The sequence below is a fragment of the Saccoglossus kowalevskii genome, chromosome 10 (assembly GCF_978046115.1).
Source record: "Saccoglossus kowalevskii chromosome 10, keSacKowa6.1, whole genome shotgun sequence".
Taxonomy (NCBI): domain Eukaryota; kingdom Metazoa; phylum Hemichordata; class Enteropneusta; family Harrimaniidae; genus Saccoglossus; species Saccoglossus kowalevskii.
This window is the reverse complement of record NC_140650.1, coordinates 29256562-29277269: the sequence shown is the minus strand read 5'-3', so window position 1 is coordinate 29277269 and position 20708 is coordinate 29256562. Positions and strand designations below refer to the sequence as shown.

The 20708-nt window shown below is 34.8% G+C and overlaps 1 protein-coding gene across 1 annotated transcript in view; it reads right to left on the bottom strand.

The window, feature by feature from the left end:
• Positions 1 to 2372: 2372 nt before the first annotated feature.
• Positions 2373 to 20708, bottom strand: part of LOC100378250 (receptor expression-enhancing protein 1-like) — a 42995-nt gene continuing 24659 nt past the window's right edge. The window contains exons 3-8 of the mRNA XM_006825879.3: positions 18000 to 18076; positions 14944 to 15064; positions 14691 to 14804; positions 6633 to 6726; positions 6167 to 6426; positions 2373 to 6006 (exon numbers count right to left, since the gene is read on the bottom strand). Of these exons, the coding sequence (XP_006825942.1) occupies positions 5926 to 6006; positions 6167 to 6426; positions 6633 to 6726; positions 14691 to 14804; positions 14944 to 15064; positions 18000 to 18076 (747 nt within the window). The 3' untranslated portion in view covers positions 2373 to 5925. The remainder of the gene's footprint in view (positions 6007 to 6166; positions 6427 to 6632; positions 6727 to 14690; positions 14805 to 14943; positions 15065 to 17999; positions 18077 to 20708) is intronic.

Below are 20708 nucleotides of genomic sequence, written 5' to 3'. Positions count from 1 at the left end.
ATGTATATAGGACATTTACGATAATAGGAGTATGGTTGCAAATAAATTCATGAATGGCGAGATTTCCTTCCCAGACTCAATTTGTGATCGTATTACTTTATCTTGGACATGAACAACATTTCCCCTAAGTGCAACAGAGATTGCATAATTAATAACTTGTGCATAATTCTAATGCTGTATCTATAGAACTATCTCTATATTTGCATGAGCAACTAATGCTGTTATGAAGGCCTTGATTGGACAAAATGCATCGGATGACCATATTTGGTCATCTTGCCTCATTAATATGCGCAATTCGTATTTTAAACACAGTTACTGATGGGGACATGCAACTAGTGCTATATTGAAGGCAACAGATGTAACATATCAATAAATGCAAAACTATTTTTTACCTTGTCCGCATCGTCGTAGATGTCAATGTATAACGGGGAAAATGTTTGTTCGTTGTCAACGTCTTAAATTTGTATCTTTTTCAAACTTGGATATTATTTTAACCAGTTTGTGCTCTTTGGCCAAGTTTGATTTTGGTATGTGTCCTTTGCATATTTTTCAAGATAATTGTTAAATTTCACTTAAAATTGTGATACCAATTTTTATCTAATGATCTTTAATTTGGGAATCGTATCAATCGCTATGAAATGTCAACAAAGTTCAATTGGTGTAACTAGCATGTGCAATTTTCAAGAAATGGGTTAAAATTTGACTGAAATAAAACATTGTTTAGATGTAGAAATAAGTGCATAAAATGAAGACATTCTCCTGCTGATAATTAGAACCAGGTTTAGTAATATGACCTCCAAGACTTATTACCAAATTTTGCTTAGACATGTTAATGTGCTATTGTTTTTAGGAACTTTTATACAGTTCATGTTATATTTTATGAGACGTTGAGATTAATACAGTACTATTATTAATTACTATATTTATTTTTCATGCGATGACGACTTCATTGTACTTGTTCATTTTTGGTAAGAATTGTTCTTACCTAAACTTTAACCAGTATTTTCCGTGCAAAATGTTTAGACATATTGTTGCATTGTTTCAGGACGTTTATACTTTTTTTTGCCATGCAAAAACATTAAGCCATCCGGAACACTAAGATTGTTAAGTTAGGCTATGAATATTCATTATGCAGATCTTGGGTATAAAGGCCCACCTGCCACAATTTCAGTAAGCAAATTACAGAAGAACGACACCAATTTTAAAAGGTCTATATATTCTTCTAGCCCTGACATTTTATTTCTGAGCAAAAAAGTAAGGTATATCTGACCTGACTTTCAAAATAGCCCCATAGTTTTAGCAGAACTATGAATGTTCCCCTAATGCACAGAAGGAACTCATCTAATAGCAGTCCATTCAAGGTACACATATATCATGTATCAAAGCAATTGGAGTAGCAGTTTTCAAGAAGTATAACATTTTTGATCAAAAATATTTGCTAAAAATAGAGAATTTGAAAATATCACGAAATGAACAAATCTGACAAAAGTACACACACAGTACCAAGTATCAAAGTAATTGAGCTGGTAGTTTTCAAGAAGAAGTCTAAAATAGCATTTTTTACCTAAAATATTCGCCAAAAATACAGAATTGAAGATATCGTTACAAAATAAACAAATCTGAAGGTTCCACCCAAGGTACCAAGTACCAAAAACACCAAGTATTAAAGCAATTGAGCTGGTAGTTTTCAAGAAGATGGAAATGTAATTGTTGATGGACGGACAATCACCTATCCTCGGGGGCGGACATCCGGGCATTTTCACCGCCTGGCAACCCGCGGCGGTGAAAACAAAGGCCCAAAACTCGCAGAAAACGGTACTTTGGGGTGATTGTGGAGACTCCTCTGAACAGTGCAACAAGATTAGCCCTACGTGTGTAACATATAAATTTGATTGTTCGGGATTACTTCAAAGTTGAGTTTGTGTTTTCTCGAATTTTCACTGGCTCGACCGGCGTTCCAAAGCAGCGCGCACAGAGCCCATAGAAATGCATGGTACAGTGGTGCGCGTCTTAGCAACGTGGAACGTCTGTGACGTAGCTCCGCCCCCGAGGATATGAATAGCTCTGCTCTGTCATCTACGATGACAGCAGTGCTAAAAAGTTCTCAATTGAGGGTTTTATTCTGTACTACAAGGAAAGCTGTCTTGAATCTAGTGTTTTTATGTGGACTAGTAATGGACCTCTGACTTGATCAAGGTGCAAGTTTTTGAAATGGAACTGGTAAACTTCTAAAATGTATGTAAATAAACAATGTATTTTACACACGTTGTATACGTTGCTATGAGTACCATATCGCACAGGACGCAGCGCAACGACCACCGTCCTTCAATTTATCCAGACTTGGCATTCAATAAAGATTAGCGAAGACAAAATTTGAAAATGACTCTTTCACCTTTATTGTGCATTAAACGAATGTATGATGCAAAACTAACAATAAAAAAATCCCTGATTCATGCAAAAATATACTTTAAGTTGACCACCTGTATTCAAAAGTAACCTAGCAAAAAGAATGAACATCCATCTCTCTCATTTCTAGCCAAATTCTATAAAAGAGCTTCTACTTTGAAGTGAATAAATGCAGTCATCCCAAGCTAGAATCTGGAATTGTAATTTTGAACTGATCAAAATCTGGAAATAAACAGAAATAATGCATTCACCTAAATACACTCATGATATGCCCTGTGAATAAAGAATTGCTGCAATATGCAAAAAGGATTCGGAGTAAAACTCCACAGCAATAACTGACAGTGAATGTTATATGAAAAGCATGTCTTCGGCAAAAAATATGTACTGGTAATGTTAAGGATCAACACTGAGCAGAAATGTGTGCTTATCTTAAATTCACATTACATGGTTACTCCCTGAACTGTAGAGGGCGCTATTTGACAATAATGTCATTTCTAATACAATAAGCATCAGCAATAACCACATCATTGGGACTTGAGGATGTGCTTTTAAACAAATTTCACTGAACATCAAAAAAAAAAATCTTGCAAGATTATCATTAAAGACAAAGGCACATTTTTCTCAAAAAAAGTAACAGGACAACAAATTGGAAGACGTTGTATTGTTAGTTAAATGTAAATATGTATACACCCTGTGCTCATAAATGCAGGCACTGTAGGTCAAAGGTCAAGTACCTCTGCATAGATACAACGATCAAGGTACATCCATACAAGGATGGCTATTTACACAAAAATTACAGACCTTAGAAAGTGTCTCAGGATTCGGCAATTGGCTACGGCAGTTAGGTGTAGGTACTGGTAATTCAGTACTAAGTTTTAAAAGCAGCTAAATAGCTTTGTCTATATGAGTATGTTCAGGAAATATTCTTTACAAGCTGTCAATATATCTTGTTTTGAAGGAAAAACTTGGGTTTAGGACTTCAAATAAACAGATAATTTCCACTTATGAACATACTCAGGTCAAGGTTCTTTAAATACAGTACTAACCTATTATATTAATGGTGAAAAAAACTATACTAGCACCAAATGAGTAGACACAGACAGAAAGTTCCCTTACATAAAATTATGTGATACAGGATAATATGGCTGGGGTTTGGTATTATCCAGTATGTTATGAAGCAATTTATTTGTATACAGATGATATTTCGCCTTAACATAATTTCCAATTTCCTTATAGATCATAATTTTAAAAAAAAAATTGAAAATTGTTTTTTTATTTTGTTGAAGTTGATAAAAGTTTACACTGGTTTATTGTTGGCAAGGAATTATTGAAATGAGTTTCAAGTTACCTCCAGAGGGTGACATGACATAATTTTATATATGAGGACTTTTCTGTTTGTATCAATACTCAAAGTATACATTTGTAATATACCAATTATTCACCTCAACTCTAGATATTTTAAAATATAACTACTATATATACCCCTTATGAATTCTCCCTGTAAATAGCTCGATCTCCTGACACAAGTTACCGTATTTGCTCTATTAAAAGCACATCTCAAATAGAAACGCACATAAACAAAACTTGCATTTATTTTAAGATGAATCATAAAAATACAACTTATTTTGACCAGAGACACCTGTGTCATTTAATATAAGCCAATGCATTACTGATAGAGCAAATATGGTATTGGCAGTGGAGATCATAGGAAAAAGGCCAACATCGGCGGTAAATAAACACAAGACAAACAAGTATATACACAACAATATAAATGACTGGAATTGAACGTCACATGGAGGGCTGATGAAGCCTGTAAGTGAAGGTGTCATCCAAACACACCGACTGTAACACAGAGTGTTTGTAAACATCTAATATTGTCACAAATGTCTAACAAGAAATAAATATACAGTTTTTGACAATTAAAAAAACACCAATGAATGTTTAATGGCCTTTGAATCCGTTCTCATATGGGTGTCATTAGTACACAAGTTTAAGTTGTCAGAGTCTAGCAATTATAAGGCTTTAAATGCTTTCACTGTGAACTTTTATGCATACTAAAATTACCATAGTCAGCTGTGTACAAATGTTACTGTCACCGCCATATTGGTTTGTATACAAATACTGATTGTTTTTTTGTGTGCATCTCAAGATTGTTACATGACTGGAGCTGGTTAGAGCAAACTATAAAAGGGTGCGTTGTTTGGGTAAATGCAGGAATTGTAACACAAACTTGAAACAGGTATCTTTTCAAGCTAACATTTTGAAAAAAACAAAAAAGATCACATAACACTTTAGACAAACATCGGAAACAGAAAAGATGGAACGAAAGAGAATGACCACATCAACAACACAAGTTAATAAATACATTTTGGTTAATATTTTTAGTAACTTTGCCATATTCCACACAGAAAATCAGACGATTAGATGAAATAAATTGAAAAGGAATTGATATTGTAGGCGATCTTCAATACTAGTTTGACTTCTCCTTTTGACGTTGGTTTGTCCCAACCTAAATCCAATCAGTCAACAATCATGACACACATGAACAGTCAGAAATCTGCAATATCATGGTGGCGATAGTAACATACAAACCAAATTCACTGATAGATAATATATAGGAGAAAACCTTTTGTAAGACCATCATTAATTGGCTCCCTGACATGCATGCTGATTACTGATTAGTGTTCTTAATATAGAAAACTATGAGGCATTTGTATGCACAGGACAAGAAACTATCAGTAAATTCATTGCACTTATTAAATTAACACCTGTACCCAACATGACACTTAACAATACATCAATAAATGTTCATTACCCCTATTCATGCTAATTATCTTAAGTTTACTAATTGGTAATCAAAATTATTTTTAAAAAAAATGTGTATAAAATGCATGTTAATGACAGAAACATTGCAATTAAGTGTTGTAACTGATCATTTGATTTATAGTAGTGTTCAGAAAGTTTAATTTATGCGGCCATATTGAGCTCTCAACGAGAAGACAAAAAGAACAGCTTTACCGAAAGAGGTCATTTCCAACCAGTCATACTTTTTTTGGGGAAATATGTAAGTTGCTCTACTATATGACCCTTGCAGATTCGGAGCATGACTAATATATAAGTAAACAAATATAGTGTAATTTATGTCATTTTTTGCTATTCAGGTCTTATTCGCACTCAGCCTTTTTATTTTTTGTTTAAAAAACAACAAAAAAAACAAATAACATTATAAAACCATCATATAAACCCAGTGCATAGTTCATGGTGATGTAAATCTAATACATCACAGCTTATGGGTGCATATTCCCAAAATACTACATACTGGAAACAGTATAACAAATACCATATACAAAATATACAAAACACGTAACTGTCACATATTTGTAAAAATCAGACTGCTGGTTGCATCTTTTGGAAGACACTTTGTCCACAGCTTAGTTCAGCCGGCCTCAGATTGAGTTACACTATAATCCTAATCTCAGTCCACGATGGTCAGCTAACTGTCCATGATGCACTGCTTCATCAAGAGTGTAAACTTCTGGTTGAGGATCTGGTGGCTCTTGTGGAATGGTGAGAAGAGGAGGAGCTTTTGGAACCAGTCAGCTGAAAAATCAAGATGTCAAAATGGAGATCTTGAGAGAAGTAAAAATATAATCATATGTCTTAAATTCAAGAAGGCAGTGAACCATCAAAAAATTCTTGGATGTGCACCTCGAATATCGTTTTTCAGGAGTGTGAAGACAAATCACAAATCACTGCCCACCTCTTGGTGTCTTTTAGCATACTGTTTAACACTACCCTCTGCTGCATAATGCCCATAATTATATCTCTTCATTGTAATATTACTCTCATTGTCTTGTTGGTTCTTATTGGAATCTGATTGGTCAAGTTCCTTGTTGAGGTCACGTCGTCTACGTCGACGTGTGTTGGTTCGAGATTCCTCGCTTGGTGCCACATCCTGATCTTTCTCCGCTGGTTGACTTTGCTGTTCTTCTATGACCCGGTTATCAACTTCATTAGGAACTGTGGGTGCAAAGTAAAACATAAATAAATCAGTAAATGCAGGCATTTCTTTCTTTTTCAACATATGTAACAATTCAGCATGTCATTTGGTTTTAGTCAGCACAAAAAGATCCAATCAATCAGTTATTTGGTCCAGACTATGGAATGCCACTTCATCATGTCAATTTAAATTTTCAAATAAGGGTGAAAATATAGTCTTTACTTACGCGATAGTTCATCTTTCTGAAAGTTCTCATCTTCATGACCCTTCTCAGGGGAATTTGTATAGACTCGTATTTGGTCAAGTATTGTAGTCTGGCCCTGTAAATAAAATTAGAAACAATACAATCCAACCTGGTAATGCAATGACAATGCTATACATAGGCAATACAATCCAACCTGGTAATGCAATGACAATGCTATACATAGACAATACAATCCAACCTGGTAATGCAATGACAATGTTATACATAGACAATACAATCCAACCTGGTAATGCAATGACAATGTTATACATAGACAATACAATCCAACCTGGTAATGCAATGACAATGCTATACATAGACAATACAATCCAACCTAGTAATGCAATGACAATGCTATACATCGACAATACAATCCAACCTGGTAATGCAATGACAATGCTATACATAGACAATACAATCCAACCTGGTAATGCAATGACAATGTTATACATAGACAATACAATCCAACCTGGTAATGCAATGACAATGTTATACATAGACAATACAATCCAACCTGGTAATGCAATGACAATGCTATACATAGGCAATACAATCCAACCTGGTAATGCAATGACAATGCTATACATAGACAATACAATCCAACCTGGTAATGCAATGACAATGCTATACATAGACAATACAATCCAACCTAGTAATGCAATGACAATGCTATACATAGACAATACAATCCAACCTGGTAATGCAATGACAATGCTATACATAGACAATACAATCCAACCTGGTAATGCAATGACAATGCTATACATAGACAATACAATCCAACCTGGTAATGCAATGACAATGCTATACATAGGCAATACAATCCAACCTGGTAATGCAATGACAATGCTATACATAGACAATACAATCCAACCTGGTAATGCAATGACAATGCTATACATAGACAATACAATCCAACCTGGTAATGCAATGACAATGCTATACATAGACAATACAATCCAACCTGGTAATGCAATGACAATGCTATACATAGACAATACAATCCAACCTAGTAATGCAATGACAATGCTATACATAGACAATACAATCCAACCTGGTAATGCAATGACAATGCTATACATAGACAATACAATCCAACCTGGTAATGCAATGACAATGTTATACATAGACAATACAATCCAACCTGGTAATGCAATGACAATGTTATACATAGACAATACAATCCAACCTGGTAATGCAATGACAATGCTATACATAGACAATACAATCCAACCTAGTAATGCAATGACAATGCTATACATAGACAATACAATCCAACCTGGTAATGCAATGACAATGCTATACATAGACAATACAATCCAACCTAGTAATGCAATGACAATGCTATACATAGACAATACAATCCAACCTGGTAATGCAATGACAATGCTATACATAGACAATACAATCCAACCTGGTAATGCAATGACAATGCTATACATAGACAATACAATCCAACCTAGTAATGCAATGACAATGTTATACATAGACAATACAATCCAACCTGGTAATGCAATGACAATGCTATACATAGACAATACAATCCAACCTAGTAATGCAATGACAATGTTATACATAGACAATACAATCCAACCTGGTAATGCAATGACAATGTTATACATAGACAATACAATCCAACCTGGTAATGCAATGACAATGTTATACGTAGACAATACAATCCAACCTGGTAATGCAATGACAATGCTATACATAGACAATACAATCCAACCTAGTAATGCAATGACAATGCTATACATCGACAATACAATCCAACCTGGTAATGCAATGACAATGCTATACATAGACAATACAATCCAACCTGGTAATGCAATGACAATGTTATACATAGACAATACAATCCAACCTGGTAATGCAATGACAATGTTATACATAGACAATACAATCCAACCTGGTAATGCAATGACAATGCTATACATAGGCAATACAATCCAACCTGGTAATGCAATGACAATGCTATACATAGACAATACAATCCAACCTGGTAATGCAATGACAATGCTATACATAGACAATACAATCCAACCTAGTAATGCAATGACAATGCTATACATAGACAATACAATCCAACCTGGTAATGCAATGACAATGCTATACATAGACAATACAATCCAACCTGGTAATGCAATGACAATGCTATACATAGACAATACAATCCAACCTGGTAATGCAATGACAATGCTATACATAGACAATACAATCCAACCTGGTAATGCAATGACAATGCTATACATAGACAATACAATCCAACCTGGTAATGCAATGACAATGCTATACATGGACAATACAATCCAACCTGGTAATGCAATGACAATGCTATACATAGACAATACAATCCAACCTAGTAATGCAATGACAATGCTATACATAGACAATACAATCCAACCTGGTAATGCAATGACAATGCTATACATAGACAATACAATCCAACCTGGTAATGCAATGACAATGTTATACATAGACAATACAATCCAACCTGGTAATGCAATGACAATGTTATACATAGACAATACAATCCAACCTGGTAATGCAATGACAATGCTATACATAGACAATACAATCCAACCTGGTAATGCAATGACAATGTTATACATAGACAATACAATCCAACCTGGTAATGCAATGACAATGCTATACATAGGCAATACAATCCAACCTGGTAATGCAATGACAATGTTATACATAGACAATACAATCCAACCTAGTAATGCAATGACAATGCTATACATAGACAATACAATCCAACCTGGTAATGCAATGACAATGTTATACACAGACAATACAATCCAACCTGGTAATGCAATGACAATGCTATACACAGACAATACAATCCAACCTGGTAATGCAATGACAATGCTATACATAGACAATACAATCCAACCTGGTAATGCAATGACAATGCTATACATAGACAATACAATCCAACCTGGTAATGCAATGACAATGCTATACATAGGCAATACAATCCAACCTGGTAATGCAATGACAATGTTATACATAGACAATACAATCCAACCTGGTAATGCAATAACAATGCTATACATAGGCAATACAGTCCAACCTGGTAATGCAATGACAATGTTATACATAGACAATACAATCCAACCTGGTAATGCAATGACAATGCTATACATAGACAATACAATCCAACCTGGTAATGCAATGACAATGCTATACATAGGCAATACAATCCAACCTGGTAATGCAATGACAATGCTATACATAGGCAATACAATCCAACCTGGTAATGCAATGACAATGTTATACATAGACAATACAATCCAACCTGGTAATGCAATGACAGTGTTATACATAGACAATACAATCCAACCTGGTAATGCAATGACAATGTTATACATAGACAATACAATCCAACCTGGTAATGCAATGACAATGCTATACATAGACAATATAATCCAACCTAGTAATGCAATGACAATGCTATACATAGACAATACAATCCAACCTGGTAATGCAATGACAATGCTATACATAGACAATATAATCCAACCTAGTAATGCAATGACAATGTTACACATAGACAATACAATCCAACCTGGTAATGCAATGACAATGCTATACATAGACAATACAATCCAACCTGGTAATGCAATGACAATGCTATACATAGACAATACAATCCAACCTGGTAATGCAATGACAGTGTTATACATAGACAATACAATCCAACCTGGTAATGCAATGACAATGCTATACATAGACAATACAATCCAACCTGTAACGACAATGTTATACACAGACAATACAATCCAACCTGGTAATGCAATGACAATGCTATACATAGACAATACAATCCAACCTGGTAATGCAATGACAATGCTATACATAGACAATACAATCCAACCTGGTAATGCAATGACAATGCTATACATAGACAATACAATCCAACCTGGTAATGCAATGACAATGCTATACATAGACAATACAATCCAACCTGTAACGACAATGTTATACACAGACAATACAATCCAACCTGGTAATGCAATGACAATGCTATACATAGACAATACAATCCAACCTGGTAATGCAATGACAATGCTATACATAGGCAATACAATCCAACCTGGTAATGCAATGACAATGTTATACATAGACAATACAATCCAACCTGGTAATGCAATGACAGTGTTATACATAGACAATACAATCCAACCTGGTAATGCAATGACAATGCTATACATAGACAATACAATCCAACCTGGTAATGCAATGACAATGTTATACATAGACAATACAATCCAACCTGGTAATGCAATGACAATGCTATACATAGGCAATACAATCCAACCTGGTAATGCAATGACAATGTTATACATAGACAATACAATCCAACCTAGTAATGCAATGACAATGCTATACATAGACAATACAATCCAACCTGGTAATGCAATGACAATGTTATACACAGACAATACAATCCAACCTGGTAATGCAATGACAATGCTATACATAGACAATACAATCCAACCTGGTAATGCAATGACAATGCTATACATAGACAATACAATCCAACCTAGTAATGCAATGACAATGCTATACATAGACAATACAATTCAACCTGGTAATGCAATGACAATGCTATACATAGACAATACAATCCAACCTGGTAATGCAATGACAATGCTATACATAGGCAATACAATCCAACCTGGTAATGCAATGACAATGCTATACATAGACAATACAATCCAACCTGGTAATGCAATGACAATGTTATACATAGACAATACAATCCAACCTGGTAATGCAATGACAATGCTATACATAGACAATACAATCCAACCTGGTAATGCAATGACACTGTTATACATAGACAATATAATCCAACCTAGTAATGCAATGACAATGTTATACATAGACAATACAATCCAACCTGGTAATGCAATGACAATGTTATACATAGACAATACAATCCAACCTGGTAATGCAATGACAATGTTATACATAGACAATACAATCCAACCTAGTAATGCAATGATAATGCTATACATAGACAATACAATCCAACCTGGTAATGCAATGACAATGTTATACATAGACAATACAATCCAACCTGGTAATGCAATGACAATGCTATACATAGACAATATAATCCAACCTAGTAATGCAATGACAATGCTATACATAGACAATACAATCCAACCTGGTAATGCAATGACAATGCTATACATAGACAATACAATCCAACCTGGTAATGCAATGACAATGCTATACATAGACAATACAATCCAACCTGGTAATGCAATGACAATGCTATACATAGACAATACAATCCAACCTGGTAATGCAATGACAGTGTTATACATAGACAATACAATCCAACCTGGTAATGCAATGACAATGCTATACATAGACAATACAATCCAACCTGTAACGACAATGTTATACACAGACAATACAATCCAACCTGGTAATGCAATGACAATGCTATACATAGACAATACAATCCAACCTGGTAATGCAATGACAATGCTATACATAGACAATACAATCCAACCTGGTAATGCAATGACAATGCTATACATAGACAATACAATCCAACCTGGTAATGCAATGACAATGCTATACATAGACAATACAATCCAACCTGTAACGACAATGTTATACATAGACAATACAATCCAACCTGGTAATGCAATGACAATGCTATACATAGGCAATACAATCCAACCTGGTAATGCAATGACAATGCTATACATAGACAATACAATCCAACCTGGTAATGCAATGACAATGTTATACATAGACAATACAATCCAACCTGGTAATGCAATGACAATGCTATACATAGACAATACAATCCAACCTGGTAATGCAATGACAATGTTATACACAGACAATACAATCCAACCTAGTAATGCAATGACAATGCTATACATAGACAATACAATCCAACCGGGTAATGCAATGACAATGTTATACATAGACAATACAATCCAACCTGGTAATGCAATGACAATGCTATACATAGACAATACAATCCAACCTAGTAATGCAATAACAATGCTATACATAGACAATACAATCCAACCTGGTAATGCAATGACAATGCTATACATAGACAATACAATCCAACCTGGTAATGCAATGACAATGCTATACATAGACAATACAATCCAACCTGGTAATGCAATGACAATGCTATACATAGACAATACAATCCAACCTGGTAATGCAATGACAATGCTATACATAGACAATACAATCCAACCTGGTAATGCAATGACAATGCTATACATAGACAATACAATCCAACCTGTAACGACAATGTTATACACAGACAATACAATCCAACCTGGTAATGCAATGACAATGCTATACATAGACAATACAATCCAACCTGGTAATGCAATGACAATGCTATACATAGACAATACAATCCAACCTGGTAATGCAATGACAATGTTATACATAGACAATACAATCCAACCTGGTAATGCTATGACAATGTTATACATAGACAATACAATCCAACCTGGTAATGCAATGACAATGCTATACATAGACAATACAATCCAATCTAGTAATGCAATGACAATGCTATACATAGACAATACAATCCAACCTGGTAATGCAATGACAATGCTACACAGACAATACAATCCAACCTGGTAATGCAATGACAATGTTATACATAGACAATACAATCCAACCTGGTAATGCAATGACAATGTTATACACAGACAATACAATCCAACCTGGTAATGCAATGACAATGTTATACATAGACAATACAATCCAACCTGGTAATGCAATGACAATGCTATACATAGGCAATACAATCCAACCTGGTAATGCAATGACAATGTTATACATAGACAATACAATCCAACCTGGTAATGCAATGACAATGCTATACATAGACAATACAATCCAACCTGGTAATGCAATGACAATGCTATACATAGACAATACAATCCAACCTGGTAATCAATGACAGTGTTATACATAGACAATACAATCCAACCTGGTAATGCAATGACAATGCTATACATAGACAATACAATCCAACCTGGTAATGCAATGACAATGCTATACATAGACAATACAATCCAACCTGTAACGACAATGTTATACACAGACAATACAATCCAACCTGGTAATGCAATGACAATGCTATACATAGACAATACAATCCAACCTGGTAATGCAATGACAATGTTATACATAGACAATACAATCCAACCTGGTAATGCAATGACAGTGCTATACATAGACAATACAATCCAATCTAGTAATGCAATGACAATGCTATACATAGACAATATAATCCAACCTGGTAATGCAATGACAATGCTACACAGACAATACAATCCAACCTGGTAATGCAATGACAATGTTATACATAGACAATACAATCCAACCTGGTAATGCAATGACAATGCTATACATAGACACATCACCAATCCATGAAAAGCATGATAATCATGGCTAGCACCTGATGGTTACAGCAAAAATGCTGTAATGTGATGTGCTTTTATTCAAATATGTTAGCATTCAACACCAATTAACATGCCTCTCCTATGCTTTAATGAAACCATTCAAACAGCTTGCATGGCTTAAAAAACAATTCAAATAATAACCTACAAATACAGGACTTGTAGTACTGTAAAATCTGTATTAGAAACCGTGGCTTCTATTGCAATGGTACAATGCAACAGAGGGGATGTGGCTTCTATTAAAGCATATACACATACGAGAAATGATGAACTTTTGGTTCTCAATTATTCAAAAAGAATGGGTGCAACTTCAATTAAAGATGTGGCTTCTAATACAGATTTTACAGTAATATATTTTTAAGTGTTGCAGAAAAAAATACTATGACAAGAATGACATACGGATACCCAAACAATGTTATACTGAATGGGGACAACCTGGTGTAATGATTCATGTACAATAAAACAGTGTTCTATTTGTGGCTACACACAACCTGTTCTGCTCATGAGCGGAAGATACAATGACTCGTTGAGAGTAGTAGTAACCATGGACAGATGTGCTCACCTTGATAGCGGAGGTCATAAATGCATTGGCGGCTATTGTGAGACCGTTTTTACTGACTCGTTTAAGGGTTTCATATCCTTTGTCACTGGCGGTAGCAATATATTCATCAATTTCCTGTCAATAATAATAAAAAAACACATTTATAACCAATTTACACAGAAAACACTGTTGTTAGTCATCTTCCTAAATCACATTATGCCAAGTAAAGGTAGAAGTAAAACATTTTTGAAAAAAGACATATCTGTTTTCTCACCTTTTCCCTTTTACTCAGAGTGGGATGGATGAACTTTCTGTAAAGATAGCTGGCGCCTTTCGTCCATGGTGACAAGAGCCAGAATATGAACAAAATCTTTGCTTCGTAATAACATGGAATCCTAGAAAATAATGGTCATTATGCTTTAAAAAAAATATATAACTAACTTGTGAAAAACAGGTACCGATAATTTTCTTACATAGTCCTGTGAGTTATCAAGTTTAAGCACCAAGGTCTCATAATGTTCAATCTACATATCAAGAACAAAATCTGTTCACGTATGACTGTGATACAGATCTGAAATTGCATTAATTTTGATGAATTTTTAACATAAAAATGGCCACCATTCAGCCATCTTGAATCAGGTTACCAAACAAATGTATGTGCATATGTATGACGCATATACAGTCAAACCTGTGTTAACGACCACCTGTGCAGAGCGGCCACCTGCTCATAGCGACCACCTTAGTACAGTCCCTTCGCAATTTACACGTTAAAGACACTGGATATAGCGACCACCTGTCCAACGCGACCAGCGACCACCCTATTGTAGACCTATTCACACTTTAACCTTTGTATAACGACCACCAACATTTCCATCAGACTGTCTCAGCAAAAAGACAATAGCTACTTGCGAATCGCTAACAGGAAAGTGGCCATATGTTACGTTCAGATTACCGAGTACGCAATCTTTAGGGCTAATAGACAGGGGTACCATCGCAACTTGGTTTGTGAAGTTGCGAAAAAGTAAAAAAAAAAGTTGAATATCATCTAGAGACTGGAAAGATTTTAAAAACAAATTAAAACAGTTTCATTCAAAGTTTGAAATGAAAAACTAGCTTGTTTCCGATCGGTACTACCCCCGGTATACTATCGATCCCCAGCCGGCCAGCGGCACTTCTGTGGACTGTCTCGCACATGAAGAGCAAATTCCCCCCGTCTCGAAAACAAAAAACATGAACCAGTTTTATTAAATGAGAGATGTTTTATTTACCTTGTCGACATGAAATATCCAAACAAAATAATAAAACATTTGTTTATTTCGTTTTCATCTCGGGATTGCAAAATCCGACCTATTTTGGCCGCCATGTTGTTTGTTGTTGATCGTTATAAATTATGCTAATGAAGCTAGCGCATGGGCAAAACGTATTGTTACTGAGGGGTCATCTCGGGGTTATTCTCAACGAAAGATGTTTTCTATTTTGATCCTCTTTTTTTATAAACGGTAATATCAATATTTCGCAATCGAGAAAATTCGTTTGGGCAGTTTTGACACGTCGATGCTTGCAACAAATAACTGTAAAATTGCGTGTACAATCACTGTGTTTCATTTCCGGTTCGTTTGACTTTCTGATTCAACACCGAAAGTTGGAGCAATCGTTATGAGTTTGGTCAATTTTGTTTATTACCAATGCTTCTTTATTTTTAATGCTTGTTTGTTTTTTCAATCACGGCAACTTTGCCTGTGCATTTTGTCACAGTGTACAATCGACAATACTAACGATGGGACTGATTACCACCTGTGATGGAATATGTGTAAGAGACTGGGGAATAAGACTGCTTGGCGAGAGTGTGAAAGTCCGAGCTGAAATGCCAATGCGGCCGATCGTTGACAATCGTTCTTATGCATTAAATACACCAATGAATCCATGGGCAGAATCACTTGGTTCCAGTGAATTTACATGATATAATTTGTAGTAAAAAAGTAAAGCTGTAATTATGCAGATGAAAATGAGTGACTTTTATTAAAAAAGACATATTCATTGTAGGTTTGTTTTTATGTATTGCTTATGATCTCCCTTAAAATTCCGGTCCTAATTAATATTCATGATTAAATGAATAAATTAGGCCACCTCCATATAAAGACCACCTGTCTATAAAGGACAGTTTGGCTCAGTCCACTGACTGTCCTTTATAGACAGGTTTGACTGTATAAAGTTTTTACATGATCAATCAGAAAACATCTGAGATGTAGTTTTCAGAACAGCATTCGTTAAAACAAAGTGGCTGCCAGGTGGCTGATCTGATCTGGAAGATAAAGTTAAATGCAACAGAGTCACATAATGTCTGTGATGATTTGAGGCTGTACAAATTTGACATTGATAGAAGACTTAGGCTTAATTCCAGGACTAGCAGTTGAGAAATATACATTCTCAGTCCATTATTTTCCTCCTGGATTTGGTGACCAATACTCACTTAGCTTACACTTCTCTGAGAAATAAGCTCTCAGTTTATAGTCTGTTGGTTATACCAAGTTACGAAACAAATGGACGTGCATATTCATTTTGATTTCCATTCACCACAACATTCTTAAATAGTTAAATGTTTTCCATTGGCTACAGACCTTAACCCAAATTAAAAGAAAATAAATTAGAAAGTAGTGTAATATAATTTTCAGTCCTAGAAAATTATTTTATTTCTGGATTTTATGACATTTTTCACTGACTCTCAGAAAATCAAAACTGTTTATAGTATGCAGGTCTATTTTGTGTATAGTGACAAAAGTTGACTTGGTATCAAATGACAAGAGATTGGAAGGAGACAGATGAAGACAGACGAAGTAGCAGCGGGATTTACAAGAGACTTAGCATACACAATATGATTAATGTACAGTTGATAAGAAATGTACCATTGGGATGATACTCATGAATATTTCATGAATCGATACAAATAAATCATTTTCGTGCATGGAATTGATTTTTATCACTTTGTTTTGCAAGTCCTGGTTGACTACTCAAACTTTGGATCATCAAAATAAACTATAAACGTTCAACTGGTACACAGAATTAACAGTATCTCATGATAGTTGATGTCGCATCACCAAATCAATGTGTACTAGTATTTAATTTAGTTGGATATTTTCACATATACTAATGAATTCTCAAGTTGCTGTCGGCTATAGTCTAGATTGCAAAATATAACGTCAATTTGCAATCAATTCAATCAATCAATATGCCTATAATACAGCTGTTGTTAAAAAAACAAAATGGCTACCGATTGACCATTTTTGATTGGATTACAAAACAAATAAAACTGCAAGGTTGTCATGTACTTACAAAGACGCAAAGATGTCCGACACCGTTTCAATACATGTAAATAATGCGAACACTATCCAGTACATCATCCATTTGACCTATAGAAAAGCAAAAAAAGAACTGAATACACAAGTTGATAAGATGTACACATGTAAACATCACATACAGTGTATACAGCCACAAGATTAATATATAGTTTGAACAGATATTCATTTTTAGTTAGATGCATGCTTCAGTACATGCCATGTGTGATTTATCTTCCGTGTTTACTCATTCATTATTACACAGGCCAAACTGGCACAGACTAAAATGTAACTCATGGCTCCGAGAACACATCCCTGTATCCAGTAATTTGTTAGCCGTGAAAGAAGCTGATTATTCATCAAAGGTAGACATATGGTTTGACAGCAACTTTTTCAATAGAAGCCCTCATGAATGTAACATGGTTATCTTCCATCACATTCAGTCAAAGGTTTTATTAGAAATTTTGGCCTTAAAATTGGGTATCCTAAAAATACCAAAGCCCACACTTGTTTGAATATTGCAGTTATACGTGCTTGTGAATGCATTGTTCATTTACGTAAAAATTATCGTTAATCAATGAGTAACTATGGAAACCATCAAGATAGTAGTAAAATTTAATAGCTCCACTACAGTATATTACATAACTTGGCATTTATGGGTGCTAGATCTTAGAATCACTAGTAACAGGTGTCAAGGCTGCTTGTAGAATATAAAGAGAATGTCCACAGTGACCACGACAAATATATGGAAGAGCGCCCTCACACAGTAGGTTTCAGAGAAGGTCAAGGAGTCCTTGATCATTCAAGGCAATCATATGATGAAGGCTGAAATTGAAATACACAAGATGTAGTGTTTTCTGGAACGTGCTTGGACCTCGGATAACCTTGATGGAAATAACAGGACCTTTATCTCTTTATTTCACAGAATTCAACTCATGATCTTATCATGGTCTATCCCGACAATGAGATGGTATCATTGCAATATTCTGCTGGGTTAACTTTTATCACTATTCAAACTGTCAGCAACTATAATTGTGTTGTAACAGCTGTCATTGATGAGAGAACTGATACCATTTCTATGAATATCAAAACAAAGAGCTTCTGTTCACAACTCAGAAAGGTGGGTGACCTGATAAATGTTATCACCTCAACACACAAACCACTTTAATTTTGTAAATTTGAAAAACAGAAAATACATAAATAAAATAACACTGCTCCACCCCCAAGTTAGCGGACAGACTCTTGGTCTGTCCAGTTTACAACACGCAAATAAAACATGGCAGTGAGGAAGGGAAACAGTGAATATTTCACATTGACTTCCATATCATCATGAACACTGATAAAAAACACTAATTAAACATTTATTTATAAATTAAGTGTAGTCGTCTGTTTACAAATTTATTTCTGAATAAAACTAAATAATCTACTAAATATTGTTGCAATGAGAAATGCATTTAAAACCAAAAAATCAACTACTGTGGTCATTTTGTTGTTTCTTCTGGGAAATGTTTTTTTCTCGAAAAGAAAACCGTGCAAAAAATCCACTCTAAACTGCAAATGTGAAAACAAGCACTATATTTGATATTGCAAACCACAAGTATTTCATAATAATTAATTTCCTGAAAGATTTATATAATGCAAACCACTGGTGAGATAGGAAGCCATAATATCCAAGGATTAGTCATACAAGCCCCCCTAAGTTACCAATTATATGTTACATATGTACTTTTTGATATTTATGAGGTTAGTGATGGTTTCACACCTGTAATTTGAAAGGAACACTCCCTGTACAACAGGACACATTGAAGGCAGTATCATTTTAGGCCCAAGAAAAAAACAGTTGGGGGATATTCAAGTTGAAAATTTGTTTTTATTGCAACAACATTGGAATACATAGCCGATAAAGCAAAATATGACAGACAGACAAGATTTTAACTTCAACAAGTGAAATTTGTCCGGTTTTGATTTTACCAGGTATGACTTTTTAGCCAAACCGACCTAGTACGCCAATGCTGCATTTCTACCTTGCAAGATGATACCCATAGGAACAGATAAAACAAAAATACATAGCAGTAAAGACAGCCAGTACCCTGGGAGGAAACAACTCAAATTCACACCTCTGACATTTAATGGATTGAGTAAATGAGATTCAAGAGAGCATAGCATACCATAAACAGTCTACTCCAGGTGACAGGCTTACATAAATTTTACACATTTAGAATAAATGAGAGACAACACAAAGAATATTTTAATTTAATGAAAAATAAATTCTGTTCTGAATTTCTGATTTTTGTCAATAAAAATGGGAGCAAAAATACAAGGTCAAACGCTTATATATTTTATGATACAACTGAAATCTAAAATGTAATAAGATAAAGTAAAGGAATTCAGAATAGTAATATAATCCTTTGTCACTATTTTTAAAAGTAAAATTAGAGCGGACAAGGTTGTGATAACAGCAGACTTTATAGCAATGAGTAGCTGTGAAGATTGTCTCCATGGAAACCTGACAGAATATATATATTAGCTAAATCTCCCTTGGGAGACCATTTTGAATTGCAAGCCTCTACTACAAAGGGAGCTTCCAGCGTGAGGTATTCATATCACGCAAAATAGAGCTTGGATGCTTTAGCAATTGTTGCTTGCTTCCATCATTTAGCTAAAAAGAGGTATTTCTTTTTAGCTCCATGCTTCTATTGACCTCAGA